At 40.9% G+C, this 14,790-nt stretch overlaps 4 protein-coding genes across 6 annotated transcripts; 2 read left to right on the top strand and 2 right to left on the bottom strand.

Annotated features, from left to right (window-relative positions):
• Positions 1–1,567: 1,567 nt before the first annotated feature.
• On the bottom strand, positions 1,568–7,590 carry LOC115764690 (transcription elongation regulator 1). 3 transcript variants are annotated; one of them, XM_030707881.1, is made up of 8 exons: positions 7,315–7,581; positions 5,722–7,241; positions 5,280–5,613; positions 5,064–5,214; positions 2,730–3,101; positions 2,281–2,645; positions 1,886–2,215; positions 1,568–1,824 (listed from the first exon to the last, which is right to left on the bottom strand). In XM_030707881.1, the coding sequence occupies exons 1-8, from the start codon at positions 7,494–7,496 to the stop codon at positions 1,698–1,700; spliced, it is 3,381 nt and encodes a 1,126-aa protein (XP_030563741.1). In that variant the 5' UTR covers positions 7,497–7,581; the 3' UTR covers positions 1,568–1,697. The 3 variants fall into 3 exon arrangements, with proteins under 3 accessions (XP_030563741.1, XP_030563742.1, XP_030563743.1); XM_030707882.1 differs by lacking the exons at positions 1,568–1,824; positions 1,886–2,215; positions 2,281–2,645 and adding an exon at positions 4,632–4,813 and having other exon boundaries at positions 3,084–4,488; positions 7,315–7,590; XM_030707883.1 differs by lacking the exons at positions 1,568–1,824; positions 1,886–2,215; positions 2,281–2,645 and adding an exon at positions 4,632–4,813 and having other exon boundaries at positions 3,084–4,405; positions 7,315–7,590.
• Positions 7,591–8,458: 868 nt separating this feature from the next.
• LOC115764701 lies at positions 8,459–10,302 on the top strand. The gene is made up of 3 exons (XM_030707899.1): positions 8,459–8,598; positions 8,663–9,054; positions 9,112–10,302. Exons 1-3 carry the CDS (start codon positions 8,464–8,466, stop codon positions 10,124–10,126), a joined length of 1,542 nt encoding a protein of 513 aa, XP_030563759.1. The 5' UTR covers positions 8,459–8,463; the 3' UTR covers positions 10,127–10,302.
• A 76-nt stretch (positions 10,303–10,378) lies between these two features.
• Positions 10,379–12,442, bottom strand: LOC115764700 (transcription factor E4F1). The gene is made up of 2 exons (XM_030707898.1): positions 12,238–12,442; positions 10,379–12,175 (listed from the first exon to the last, which is right to left on the bottom strand). Exons 1-2 carry the CDS (start codon positions 12,370–12,372, stop codon positions 10,739–10,741), a joined length of 1,572 nt encoding a protein of 523 aa, XP_030563758.1. The 5' UTR covers positions 12,373–12,442; the 3' UTR covers positions 10,379–10,738.
• Positions 12,443–12,729: 287 nt separating this feature from the next.
• LOC115764761 (general transcription factor IIF subunit 1) lies at positions 12,730–14,774 on the top strand. Its single transcript, XM_030707996.1, has 4 exons — positions 12,730–12,809; positions 12,875–13,782; positions 13,837–14,412; positions 14,472–14,774. The coding sequence occupies exons 1-4, from the start codon at positions 12,786–12,788 to the stop codon at positions 14,671–14,673; spliced, it is 1,710 nt and encodes a 569-aa protein (XP_030563856.1). The 5' UTR covers positions 12,730–12,785; the 3' UTR covers positions 14,674–14,774.
• Positions 14,775–14,790: the final 16 nt, after the last annotated feature.

Genomic DNA, 14,790 nt, shown 5'->3' with positions numbered 1-14,790 from the left:
ATTGTAAAAGAGTTTACCATGATATTAGAAGAGCCTATATTTTTCAAATTCATAACAACAATGCAACGTAGTTTATGATGATAAACAAGGTATAGCAATTTATTGATATATAGACATAGCTAATAGAAAACGAAACAAAATAAAGAGAAACATTCTAAACTGTTTAATAAGTTGGCAATAGCAACTAAATATAACTAGCAATTAAATAGCGTGTAACAATGAGAAAAGCAGTTACTTTGTGCCTAACCTATTAACAAAAAAAGGAAAACAAAATTGAAATGCATTCAATAAGAGCAACAACAACAATTAATAATAATATTAATAGAAACTAACTGATATAGATTAGCATAGCACGTAGCGTAGGGCGGCCAACATAAATACAAAGAAAAGGTCGATGGTTCAACCTCATCTAAGTTGAGGCATAGAGAATCAAACGTATTATTCATTTTAATTTCAGTTCACATCATAATCGGCAATAGGTTTATGCAAAATTATTGTCACTTCGTTTCAATGCAATAACCCGAACTTAAGTAGTTCCCGACGTTCCTAGCTATACTTGTTCTTTCTGTAATACTGTTGATTTTCTGGAGCATATTTTAAGTTTCAACTGTCAACAAACAGTTGCAGGATAGAATATAGTTTATTATGCAAACATAGCTCGTAAAGACGATTAAATATTCTATTTGTTTTTAGTAAGACCAAACGTTAAAGTCTTTTATTTACTCAAATAAGATGTAGTGTAAAATAGTTAATATTATGAATATTATTTATGATACGGTGAAACAGAACAGCGTATCATGCAACATAATTTAAGCGAATAGTTTTTCTTTTATTTCACACTTTAATTGTTGTGAGTAAATAATTTCGGAGTACCTATTCATCTACACAATATTCGCCATGTCAAAATCGAAGACGCATTAACTGAAAATGAACCTATAAATAATAACTTATTAGATGTGGTGGGATTAGTTTTACAAATTCCCGAACGAGCGAGTAGTCCGTTGAACTCATTGTTAACAGCGCAATAACACCAAAAAAAAAAACACATGAAATAAGTGTGGCTAATATTTTATACAAAACAAACGAAGCGCATTATTTTCGCTATTAGTTCCTAACAGGCACGCAGACATTTACATTAAATACAAATATGTATCTACAATAATTTGAACTATGTGTTTAAAAGTGAACGCCAAATTTCAAGGCGCCGACGTTGAAAACGAATATGAATCATATAATATAGAAATTAATTTATTTTTTAGTACCTCGGAAACTCATACAAAAATGCAGAACGAATCTGCGTTAAACAATAATGGTAGCAATGAATTGGAAACCAAGTACTTACGTACATATAAATAGAAATAGAATTATGAATTAACGAACCGAAGTCTAAAAAAAATATATATATAAATATATACGTATATATTATATATATATATATATATATATATATATATATATATATATGTTTGACAACCACAAATCTAATATAACGTATAAATGATCAATAAAAGTATATATACATATATATGAATACAAAATTCGCAGTTGGGAGTTCTCTTTTCAATTGGCGTTTATTGAATAGTGCATTTTAGCATGCACTTGAAAGGTTTAAAATTTTTTATTTAGTTGCTACATAATTTCAATCCTTAACTTATATTGGGTTTGAGTTGTTAGTTATGAATAGTATGCTTGCGGCTTTACTTATTGCGACGTGTGGATTCGGAGGCTGTCGGAGGTGGTGGAGGTCCACGCTTGTTCATTTCCTCCAAGAAAGCTGTTAGAATACTACTGCGCTCCTCATCCAAATGATCCAGCACCAAGTAGCTAAAAGAATTTCACATAATAATTTATCGGTGTCTCAATTGTGGGTCTGCTAAAAGCTTACCGCTTGTCGTTCTTGAGAATGTCCTGTATTTCCTTAAGGTGATTGGCATTCTCCTTGATGAGATCGCTGCTTTTGTGTGTAATAAATTTGCACTCCTGCAATAGTTCACGCAGCGCCGTCTTGGCCTGCATGGTTTTATCCTTAATGTAATCGCGAAACTCACGCTCGCCTTTATCCGAGCTGTATTTGAGATAGCGCGGATCATCCTTGACTAGTTTCTTGATTTCTTTCCAGGTGCTAGTCAGTTCTAGTGTGCTTATTTCGTCAAGCATTTCGCGGAATTTTTCGCGTTTCTTTTTCATCAGATTGTCAATGTGTTCGTTAAAGATACTGGAAGAAATACAATGACATCAAATATCAGGTGCTAATCGTACACTTATCGCTAGTTTACTTACCGCTCACGCTCATCACGATCGAGTGTCTCAATTAGCTCCCAGCGATGATCCTTGCGCAGCTGACGTTTTACCTCTTTCCATGTGAAATCGGGCGTGCGCACCAGATCCGTCAACAGTGCCGTAAAGTGTCCAATGCATTCGTCACGCTTGTGATGCTCTCGCTCCTTGTCACGATCGCGCAGATGACCAGCTAGTGTGCGATGCACCTCCTTTTCGCGCTCTCTAATGCTCTGTTCCGCTCGCAACTTGCGCTCGCGGTCTTTTTGCTTTTGTTCGGCTTCGGTTTCGCGCTGACGCGCAAGTTCGCTATCCTCGCTACCGGCACGCTCTTCGCGATCCGAGTCGTCGCAGTGTTCACCCTCCTCCTACGAATAGATTAAAAAGCATAGTATGATCATATATTCCAAGCATAACCCGTCTTAAAGTATTATATATATTTTAATATTCACCGGCGTATCTTGTTTCTTGCGGTCCTTGTTCTTCTCTTCCTTGTCCCGCGATGATTTACGCTCTCGATCTCTTGAGCGACTGCGATCCCTGCGACTTTCCTTGCGGCTTTTCTCTTTTTCCTTATCCCTATCTCGGCGATCTGATTTACGTTCACGCTGGCGTTCCCTATCACGCTGATCACGAAGCTCACGCTCTTTACGCTTCTCGTCCTTCATAATGTGCATGTAATCCTCGAAGTATTGCTCTCGGTACATGGAATCTACTGCTCGATACCGTGAATCCGATTCGAACTTCTTTTTGATGTCATACCAGCGCGTGTGCCGGTCAATGTCATGACGCTCCCTCAGCATATCCATGAAGTCCTTGCGTATCTAAAGATTCAAAAAGTAATTCAACATGACAGCCATGCGGAAGAGAAGAGAAATGTATTGAAAAAATGAATTAGTTACGCCTCTGACACTGATGCATATTTCACTTAAGGAGCTATAACGTAGGGCACTAACTTATCTTGCCTTAATATATAATCATTTTAAACTTATAAACATAGTTACACGCTTTGTTTTCCTGAAAAAAAATGTTTAGATTAGCTTTGAAAGAGACATAACTGAAAGAAAAATTTGTGATTAGTTTTGGCCGTGATACCGTTAGAGAAATGCAGTGTAAGACAGGGTTTGAAACAGACTATATCGGATGAGAATCAATTAAACTAAAAAAGCTAGTCAAAAGCAATTAAACTGCTCAACTAAACCATATAATCGCGGTAAGAAAGCTGTCTAAGTGAGCGATGCACTAAGGGAACTTGACAATCGGCATCTGGGTTTCAATCCCAAGCTTGGCTAATATTTTATCTAAATAATAATACGTTTTAATATTTAGACACTTGTTATCAAAATATAATTTTTTAAAAACTTACAGAAGTGACAATAAAATGTTTTCTAGGAAAAATGTTGCAATACACAACTTAAACATTCCGAGTTCCAAAATATACGATGCCATCCTAGCTTATACATTCGAAATTTATAATAAATTAATTAAGAAATTGTCTAAGATATTTGTGTGTCTTAGATAGGTGAATCGGTAATAGGGAATCGGTAATGTATGATGCATTTTCTCTATGATTTTTGCGGGCCGGGTCAGGGACTTCAGCTGGGCCGAAGTGCACAGTTCATAAAACTAAAGTAAACATACCAAATACATAAGATATAATAAATAAAATAGTGTCTGAGTGAGAGACAGAGAGTCTATCAACGTGCTGCGCCGTTGTCTGAAGCTTGTGAGAGCAATGTGAGTGGAGAGAGGAATTGTTATTCTCTTAAGGCAGTTCTCACTTTGCTCTGCACAGGCTTGGATTGGGTTAATTAATTCTCCTGTTGTGGGCGCTGCCATTTACAAGTTTTGGTAAAACAAAAAAAATTATTGGTTTAATTAAATTATGTATAATTCATACTGTTTGCTCAGCCTCGAAGCCACCTGTACACGTTTTGTTGTTGTTGCTGTTGCCCGTTCTGTAATGGTTGTTGTTGCTGTTCAGTGATGAGTGGCTGCTTCCGCTTCCAATAACCCAAACATTGATCCTTCAACATCAACATCACATCTTTTACGAAAAAATAACGCCAAATAACATCATCACCATCATTGATCATCGATCATCATCATCATTGGCACAACATCATTCCTAGGCGACATGTGCGACGCAGGGCGGGGCGGGAAGTGGAAATCACACCAACGATTATCAGGTAATTTTCAATTTTTGCATACCTTTTGATTTTTAGTGATTGTTTTATTGATTTTTTTTTTTTGTTTTTTTTTTGTATTGTTTTTGATTGATTCCAAATTTGTTTCTTATTTGCAGAAAAACAAATTTTTTTTGTAAATTTTTTATTTTTTTATTTTGAACTCACCACACAGACAGATTTTGCAAGCGTGTGCGTGGTGAACTTGAGCTATCAACTTTGGCCTGGAACTGGGACCATGAAGACAACGAGATGACGACGACAACGATGACGACAGGATCAACGGCTGTATGTGAATTTGGTGTTTGCATTTGGTGGGTGCTTTTGTGCTGTAATCTGTTAGCTCTTATCTACAAATTTGGTCGTACCGAACACACAATTTGCAACATGAAATTGTAACCGAACCGGTCGGTCAGGGGCAATCGTTCAGATCAGGGGATCGATCGGTTCATGTTGTATTAATTAACAAAAATCAATAACATTATATAAATACGTTGTATACAAATAATATGGTAAGTCAATAACATATATAAGAATAGATATGCATATATGGATATGGATACGTAAGTGGGCAGTTAGTCGCACAACGCCAACACATACCTGCTCTTTTCTTAGCTGTTTATCCTCTTTCTCCCGCCGACGCACCTCAACGATAAATTCATTGAACAAACTCTCGCGCTCGCGCACCTTCTCTATGGCTCGATATCGCTCCTCCTTGGCATTGCGCTGACTAAACTCCGAAAAGGAAGATCTAAAATGAAAGGTATTGTAAATTAATTTTATAATTCAAATTATTCGTTTCAGTTGATTACTTACTTGCCGTGCAGCTTGGCTTCCTCCATGAGTTTTCGGAAATCGTCGCGCTTCTGTCGCATCTTATTGCGTTTCTCTTTGCGCTCCTCCTCTGCGCGATCCTTCACATACTTTTCAAATACCTGTTTGCGTTCCTTTGATGTGAGCAGCAAATAGCGTGGATCGAACACAATCTTGTGTAGCTCCTTTTCCCAGGTGCTGAATGCTGAAACATCCTTTTCGCGCAACATCTCCTTGAACTGAGTGACGCGCGTCTCCAGTGGCACCAAAGCACGCTCCTTGGCCGCACGCTGTTCAGCCTCCAGTACTGCATCCTCATTTTTCTTGGGTTTAGTAACTGGGTTAAATATAAAACAAACATAATTAGGGTTTGTTATTAAATGTCGATGATAATTTCGTATATTAGATATTAAAAATGTTTGGTAAAATGTGTTGTTGAACTTACACGTGCGCACCCGCTTTGTGGGTACCTCCTCTACGCTCGATTCGGATTCGGTGCGTATTTTAATGATCTCATCATCTTCGTCATCATCCGGTTCCACGCGCTGAACCTGTTGTGGTTGCTGCTGAGCTTGTGCCAGCTTCTCCAGCACACTGGCATTCTCGCCTAATTTATGATCTGGCTCGGCAGACTTTTCTTCTGCGGATTTTAGTTGCTCTGGCCGTTCATTAACCGCCTTGTCGACATCCTCGCGGTTCATTAAATCTTCTGGCCTATCCCAAACTGAAGTGCGAGTTGATGGATTATAAAAGAAGACACGCGCATCACCGGTCCATACAACACACCATGGTGTGCCTGCAATGGGCGTGCTGGTCACTGGACGCGATTTGTCGGTTTGCTTGGCACTCGCTACTGCGGCCGCGAGCTTCTTTTGCTCTTCCTCCTTTTTGCGCTTTTCCTCGGCCGCCTTTTTAGCCTCCTTCTCCAGCACTGCAGCCTGTGCAGCCTTGTTGTTTTCACTGTTAGCCTTCATGGCTGCCGCAGCGGCTGCGAATGCCATTTGCGGATCAAAGCCAGGTGCAGCACCCGGCGGCATATGCATTAGCGGATTGGGAAGCAAATGAGGCGGCATGCCGCTCGGCGGGCCAACTGCTGCTGTCTGTGGTGCAGCGCCTGAGTGGGCTGCCATGCGTGCCGCTTCCATGTCGCGAAGCGCTTGTGGTTTTTCCCACACGCTTTCGCCACGTGCTGCATGAAAATAGTAGGGTCGGCCATCAGGTGCACGATGCTCCGACCATTCGGCTGCGCGGGCTATGACCGCCGGATCAATCACACCCGGCTTGATAATCAGATTCTTAGCGGGCTTGTCTTGTGCTGCTCCAGGCGGTGCATGCATATGCTGCTGCTGTTGCCATGGTGGCACTCCAACGCCCCAGGGACCTGCTGGTGCAGCACCGGGAAAGCCGTAAGCGGGTGGTGGCATGCAAAACGGCGGCGGCTGGCCAAAGCCTGGCGGGGGCTGCATGCCGGGTGGCTGCTGGAACATCGGTGGCGGTTGCTGTCGCACATTCGGAGGCGGCTGGCTAAGCAGCGGTGCCGCAGCATTGGGCGGTGGTTGGTTCAATAGATGCGGCGGTGGTTGCGAGGTCAAATGTGAATGGCCAGGCAAAGCAGATGCTCCTGCTGGCACTTCAGCATGATCCGTTAAGCTCGTTTCAGGCTTATCAACGGTATTCGTTTGACGTTTGGCCAGTTCCTCGACCTCCGTTTGTGTCATAATTTTTATATTTGGACCATCCGGTCGCGTCCAGGTTGTCTCACGGGTCACTGCATGATAATAATACGAACGTCCGTCCTCGGCTTTCGTTTCGACCCAAATTTCTGGCGCCTGTGCAACTCCATTGACCGCCTGAGCTGGTTGATTATTAGCCATATGCTGAGCAGCCTGCTGGTGCTGTTGCTGCTGCTGCATCTGGGTGTGCTCGCCCATGGGGCGACCGCTAAACGCATTGAACGGCTTGTTCCTACAAGAAGTTAAAGTTGACGCATCGTTGCACATGTTCACGATATATAGAGACACCGGTGCCAGGCACTTACCTTTGCAAGTCGCTGGCGTTTGTTTTTTCATTAGTAATTGCCACCCCTTTTAGGCCGTCTTGACTACCAACACCGACACCAGCGGGTTTGCCGTTGATTGCTGGTGAAGTTTGCGATTGAATGTCTTGCGGACTTGGACTTGCTCTATCGGCGTCCATGCTTTCATCCAAACTAGTTTCCATTGCACAATTATCACTCAATAACACTCTATTCAATTAGCATTTAGAAGTGAAGAAAATTTTCTACAAACTTTTTTTTACCGCTATCGATAAGTATTGACTGTCCGTCTCTTGTTGTTATCGGTTCGCCATGAAAAGTGACAACCATTAAAATCGATAAGTGCAAAAAATTATGTTTCCATCGTGTATAAACTGAAAATACTAACAAATACTAAAGGTTTGAATTGTATTTTAACGTACAATACATGTGGGATAACCATATAACCATTATTTAAAAAAGCTCATTCACATTGGAAATCAAAAGAAATCTTAATAAAATAATAAATTTGTTTTTTAATTGAAACTCATTTCTAAGAACATTTAATTGCTTCATGGCAAGCTTTTTCGTTTACGATTACGTCGATTGCTTTTTCGATAGCCAAGTTTTGATCAACGATGTTTTGAATATAAAAGGGTTCACATTTGCCGCCATATAAATATGACTTAATGGTATAATTAAGCGTGATTCTGATAGGAGACGTGCTTTTCTTTATGCTAACTGAATTTAATCACATTCTTGTTATAAATTGTTATCTTGTTTCGAGCTTTTCATATTATGAGTTATATGCACCAATTTAGGCTTTGATGCAATAAATACGGAGTGAATCTTTAATATATCCAGCGGGTAGATTTTAATTTTCCAATCTAAAGTGTGAAGTAAAAACTTCGACCGGGTAACGCCGGGAAGTACACGCTTTTATATATATGACCTTATTTTTTCTGTGGTTTGCAAAAGCGAATAGTGTATTAAATTAAATTATAAATGATTCTCCTACGAGAGGCTTGTATTTAAGAGTACCGTAGCAAACATTTATAAAAATTAACAATTCACTGTAGTTGCAAATCGGAATTACACAGATTATATACCATGAACAAATTGGCAACCAGAAAAATGTATTTGGCTCAAAACGCTATGATATCTCATCGTAAAATGTTGTGGCCAGTTTGCATTGTGTATTTGTGTTGCATGATTTTCATGGTAAATGCTGGGCATCCGACCAAGAATTACTGCGCAGTCAGTTTATGTCCTAACAGTAAGCATGTGGCCTGCGGAATGAATCCAGACGTAAGTAATCCCGATGATAATCGGTAATCCCAATGATACTCCATTCAATATGCCATACTCGTAGTCTTTCGACGAAACATGTAGCATCGATGCTGAGGTCATCTCCATGACTAAGAAGCTGCGTGCCTTTTTAATAAAACGTATAAATACGTTGCGCAACATGGTGGCACGAGGTGGATTTAACGGCTTTAGTGCAGCTGCCAATATGGGCACCGTCGTGTGGGACAAGGAACTGGCCTTTCTGGCAGAGATGAATGTGCGCAATTGTTATTTGCACTATGATCCCTGCCGCAATACGGACAGCTTTAAGAATGTCGGGCAGACGGTTGCCTATCGTGGTTACAGGGGCACAATACCCGACTTGGATGATATTTTATACACACAACTTCAATTATGGTTTAACGAGGAGCAAAATGTGACGATGCACGACATCGCCAAATACAAGAACCCATATGGGTAAGATACTGGTAATCAAATGCAAATTTCGAAATTAACAAAAATTGTTATTTATAGTAATCCAAGGTTGAACTTCATGCAACTTGTGCATGACAACGTCCACAGCATGGGCTGCGCGGCTCTACAACAGTCAAATAATGGATGGCTGCAAACATTTTTAACCTGCAACTTTAATCAGGCGCCCGTTGTGGGCCAGCCGGTTTACGTTCAGAGTCTTCACCCAGCTGAATCCTGCAAATCTGGTAAAAATCCATTATTCGTAAATCTTTGCTCTGAAAATGTGACCAAGCACAGGGCAGCAGCAAATCAGACAACTAAGAATAGCAAAGAAACTAAAACCCAGCGAGGTGTAGCGAGTCGTAGAACTAAATCTGATGAGGCAGGTACGAATAATACAATTCCTGACGGAGAGCAAACAAATGAGAACATGCTGAATCCTGGGGAAGCGACAAATAAAACTGTTAATGACGTTCAAAATGCTACACAGGGCGCTCTAAATTCAACAGAGGGTGCTCTAAATTCTACACAGGGCGCTCTGAATGCTACACAGGGCGCTCTAAATTCAACAGAGGGTGCTCCAAATTCTACACAGGGCGCTCTGAATGCTACACAGGGCGCTCTAAATTCAACAGAGGGTGCTCTAAATGCTACACAGGGCGCTCTAAATGCTACACAGGGCGTTCAAAATGCTACACAGGGCGTTCAAAATGATACCCAAAATGATGATGACTTACAAAACGAAGAATCCGCCAATAATGACTATTGGCGGAACAAGTTCCATAGATTTACGGAAAATGTGAAAAAATCGTTAAAAAAGGGCAAAGATCGCAACGTTGTGATGTTAACCATGAACCATGAAGTCGACATTGACAAGATATCAAAAATGGATTTCCAAGATGCACTAGTGCGCACGCGCGAATTGCGTATTGAGAACACTATCGAGAATCGCGCACTGCCAATTCGTAATCGTGGCATCTCATCTAGAACATTTGCTTCAGGACCCAAAGTCATGCTAAGAACCCAAAAAACAAAGCACCACAGCAGAGGTGTGGCTAAATGGCGCACACTTTGACGCTAACAGCGGTTTTTGAATTCTTAGAAATTCGGTAAAAATTAGATGAGGTTTGTAAACCTTCAATTCTGATGTGTACGACATTTTACTAGCAATTTGCATTCATAAATTTAATTTTAAGAACCTTATGTATGCGCTGTTGGTTGACAATTTTATTAAATCTATGATGAAATCTAGTTACTTTTTGTTTTTTACCAAAAGGAACAACTATACCAGCTATCTTTGGGATGCCATGATTATTCTGATCGAATCTATAACTATAGGCATAGTAAAAAAAAAAGAATAATAGTTATATTCTAAAGAAGATGGTTTTATACGCTAACAAAATGAGGACCGAACATTTTTAACATTTATATAATTTAGTTAACCCACCCTGTAAGATAATAAATACGTGAAGTCAGGTCTCTCCCATTAAATTTCACACTATCCGGTTATTGCCATTGAATATCCCCAGGGATAAATGGGATTAGAAGAATGACCCAAAAGAGCCTATTTCAAATTATAATGGTTAAGTGCTTCGACTAGATTAGAAATTGTTTGTCTGCATTTTATTTATCTGAACAAAACTAATGCTACTACTACCACTGTTTGACATATAAGACTAACTAGAAACTAGCACACCTCCATTTGCATTTTCTTCCATATGGTATTCATGCGTAATCGCCCCTCGCGCAAATGCTTTAGCAATGAATCGGCCGTCATATCGGACATAGATTTGGGCGCTGAATGCGCCTTGCACAGCGTCGCATGGCGCTCGAAACGCCAGAATGTTTTAAATACTTTATTGCAATATTTGCATATGCGTTCCTCCTCCGGTTCGTTGATTCGACGATCAGGCTCAGAACTTTCACGATGGTTTACTGAACGTTGCGGAATCGTCCATTTGGGCTCCGGTTTGATAAGCAATTGAGTTTTGTTTTTGCGCTGAAGCTCCTCCTGATGATTGTATCGTATATGATTGTACATCTTTGACATGCTTGTCTTGGTCCGGTCGCATAATGTGCACTTCAAATACGAGCGAAAGGGCAAATGCTTAAAGCAATGCTTCTGCAGGTCAGTGCGTTTGGTGGTATGCTGCACCTCGTTACATTGCAGGCAAATGCTTTGTCGATCCTTGATCTTGAAGCTATTCTCAATGTAATGCTCGAAGTTGTGCTTCTTAAATACATGACTACGCCAGTCATCCATGGATTCAATTTCCTTACCGCACGTGGGACACAAGTACGAAATGAGTTTCGCAAGGCCGCTGATGCTGACATCTACATCGCCATCCCGTTCGGGTGTTGTTGTTAAACGCCGACGTTTGGGCGACGGTGTTATTTCTGTATCTGTTTTTGGTTCGGTCTTCATTTTCTTTTTTAATTTATCCACTTCATCCTTGCCCAGTGCATCGATTTCAATAATCACAACTTCCTTACTTTGTTGGGGACGTGCTTCAGTCGGCTTTTCTGCTTTATCAGTTTCCTCAAGCCGCTCCTCAAAGAACTCCTGGCACAGTGCATCCAAATCGGCTTCGTTTTGCACATCCTGCGACTGTTTTTGCTCCATTTCCTTACGCACAATGTCCTCGTAGGCATTTAAGCAGCGATCTAGCGCCTGTTCGCTAGCATTGGGCTTTGCCTTCACTGAAGGGTTAGCTGATGGCGCTGCTACATCCTGATCTTCCGTCTGCAGATCAATGTCCATTAATGCCTTTTGCAACAGATCATTGCGACGACGCGGCTGCCTTGCACCTTTACTTTTTGGTGCTTTTTTTTCTTCCTGGCTACGTTTCACTTGCTTCAACTTGGCCTCATACTTTTCAATCTCTTTTATATGCGTGGATAGCAGATGTTCATTTAATGCGCGTCGCCGTGTATACGCCAGGCGACAGTGTACACATCGGTAAGTTTCGCGATGATCCAGATGCATAAAGTAATGGTATTGTAGGAGGGCAATTGTTTTGTGGGCATTCTCCACCCACTTTAAGCAAAGTTGGCACTCGTGGAAATTCTCATCGATTTGAATAAAATTGAAATCCGAATATGTCTTCTTGAGGTAGTCGTGCTTCTGCATAAGAATTACCAAATAAGAAAATAAAGACGATGAATTGTTGCTTTACAAAATCATACCGTATTTAAATGTTGTCGCCACTCGGCTTGTGTGCGAAACGCCTTGCCGCATTCAGGGCATATATAGACCATATGTGCTTCCAGGCGAGCGTTTAGTTTGCTTTGCTCATCGGTCAGCACGCTATTTCGTGACATTTTATGTATAAATGGAGGTCAAAAGAACCAAAAATCCAATTTTTTTTTAAATAAACACAACATTTACAGAATGCGGCTAGAGATGGGAGCATTTATGAAACCGTAATATATCGATTTATCGATGAGTGCTCGCAACCTGGTCACCTTAATCACCTGTCAAATAATTTAATATTTTCAAATCAATCGTTAATGTAATAAGCAATATTGCAGTTAATAATGTTATTTGTTTAGTTGATTGACTCTAAAAAATACATAAACTAAATTATTCTCCTACATTTCAATAATTGTCGAAAAATGGTCACCTATATTATTAAACTTATCGATACATATATACAAAATAATCGGCCGGTCAGTAACTTCGTTGATAGAAAGGAATTAGGAAAATAAATTTATATTAATTTCACAATTCGAGCATGTCGATTGCAGCAAAATCGACAGTAAGTAGAGTACCGATTACATTTGACAACTTTTAATAATGAATCCAATGCCATACGAATTCCAGACTAGCAGTAGCGGTGGAGGTACCACGTCCGCAGCTGCAGTGGCGTCCAGTTCGACCTCGTCGAGTGGCAATGTGCAGGAGTTTAAGATTCGCGTGCCTAAGATGCGCAAGAAGCACCATGTCATGCGTTTCAATGCCACGCTCAATGTTGATTTCGCACAGTGGCGCAACGTCAAGCTGGAGCGGGAGAACAACATGAAAGAATTTCGGGGTATCGACGAGGAACAGCCAAAATTTGGCGCTGGCTCGGAGTACAATCGTGACCAGCGAGAAGAAGCGCGTCGTAAAAAATTTGGTATCATAGCACGCAAATACAGACCAGAGGCTCAACCCTGGATTCTAAAAGTGGGTGGCAAAATGGGAAAAAAATTCAAGGGCATACGAGAAGGTGGAGTGGGCGAAAATGCCGCATTCTACGTGTTCACACACGCCCCAGATGGTGCTATCGAAGCCTATCCCTTAAACGAGTGGTACAATTTCCAGCCCATACAGCGCTACAAGTCGCTGTCGGCGGAGGAGGCCGAACAGGAGTTTGGACGTCGCAAAAAGGTCATGAATTACTTTTCTCTTATGTTGCGCAAGCGCTTGCGCGGTGACGAGGAGGAAGAACAAGATCCCGAGGAAGTCAAATTGCTAAAGGCCGCCACAAAAAAATCCAAGGAACTAAAAATTACCGACATGGATGAGTGGATTGATTCTGAGGATGAGTCCGATTCTGAAGATGAGGAGGAAAAGAAGAAGAAGGAGCAGGAGGACAGCGATGATGGCGCTGGGAAGAAAGGTAAGGGAAAAAAGGGCATGGATAAAAAGAAGAAGAAACGTGATGTGGACGATGAAGCTTTTGAGGAGTCTGATGACGGCGACGAGGAGGGACGCGAAATGGACTACGATACCAGCTCTAGTGAAGAGTAAGTTACAATCCGTCATTTTCCTGCACTATTATATTATTAATTTATTTACAGTGAACCTGATCCAGAGTCTAAGATGGTGAAGGACATGAAAGGCGTGGCTGAGGAGGATGCACTTCGCAAATTGCTCACTTCTGATGAAGAAGAGGATGAAGAAAAGAAATCAGACGAATCAGATAAGGAGGAAGGCGAAGAGAAAAAGAAAAAGGAAAAAAACAAAGAAGAAACCGCCAAGGATAAAAAGAAAAAGAAACAATCAAAAGACGACAAGAAATCAAAGACAAATGGTAGTGATTCATCAACGGATCTCAGTTCAGATAGCACAGATACCGAAGATGATCTTAGCAATGGACCGTCTAAAAAGAAGTCTGCACCCAATAAAGATAAAGAAAAAGAGAAGGACATTGCTAACAAAGTCATCCCCAGTGGCAGCAATGCAAATAAATCACGCTCCGCCACGCCAACTCTCACGAATGACCCCAACAAACGCAAAATGAACAGCTTGCCCAGCGATCTCACTGGATCTGACACCAGCAACAGTCCTAGCAGCACGCCCGCTAAACGACCCAAGAGCGAGCTGAGCAACTCATTGCCATCGTCCTTCGCAGGTGTAGTCAGCAACAAAGTGGAGTGAGTATATAATGGCAGTGCTTGTGATTTGGTTGCTGATATTTGATTTGTTTGCACAGAGACTATGGTATCACCGAGGAAGCAGTGCGTCGATATCTTAAGCGAAAGCCCTTGACGGCTACAGAGCTGCTGACTAAATTCAAAAACAAAAAGACAGGCGTCTCTAGCGATCGCTTGGTCGAGACCATGACCAAGATTCTAAAGAAGATCAATCCTGTGAAGCATACCATACAGGGGAAAATGTATTTATGGATTAAATAATAATGTCGCCACACTTTTATCTGCATGCATTGTATGTTTTAATTGCCAGTGCATGTTCGTAAACTGGTTTATTAAAAATTGCGAATTTTTGTAATTAAAATTATTCATTTTTCACCA

The sequence above is a fragment of the Drosophila novamexicana genome, unplaced genomic scaffold, assembly GCF_003285875.2.
Source record: "Drosophila novamexicana strain 15010-1031.04,08,12 unplaced genomic scaffold, DnovRS2.1 tig00000870-arrow-arrow-pilon, whole genome shotgun sequence".
Lineage (NCBI taxonomy): Eukaryota > Metazoa > Arthropoda > Insecta > Diptera > Drosophilidae > Drosophila > Drosophila novamexicana.
Note: the sequence above shows the minus strand (reverse complement) of the source record. Positions and strands in the feature narration are given on the sequence as shown.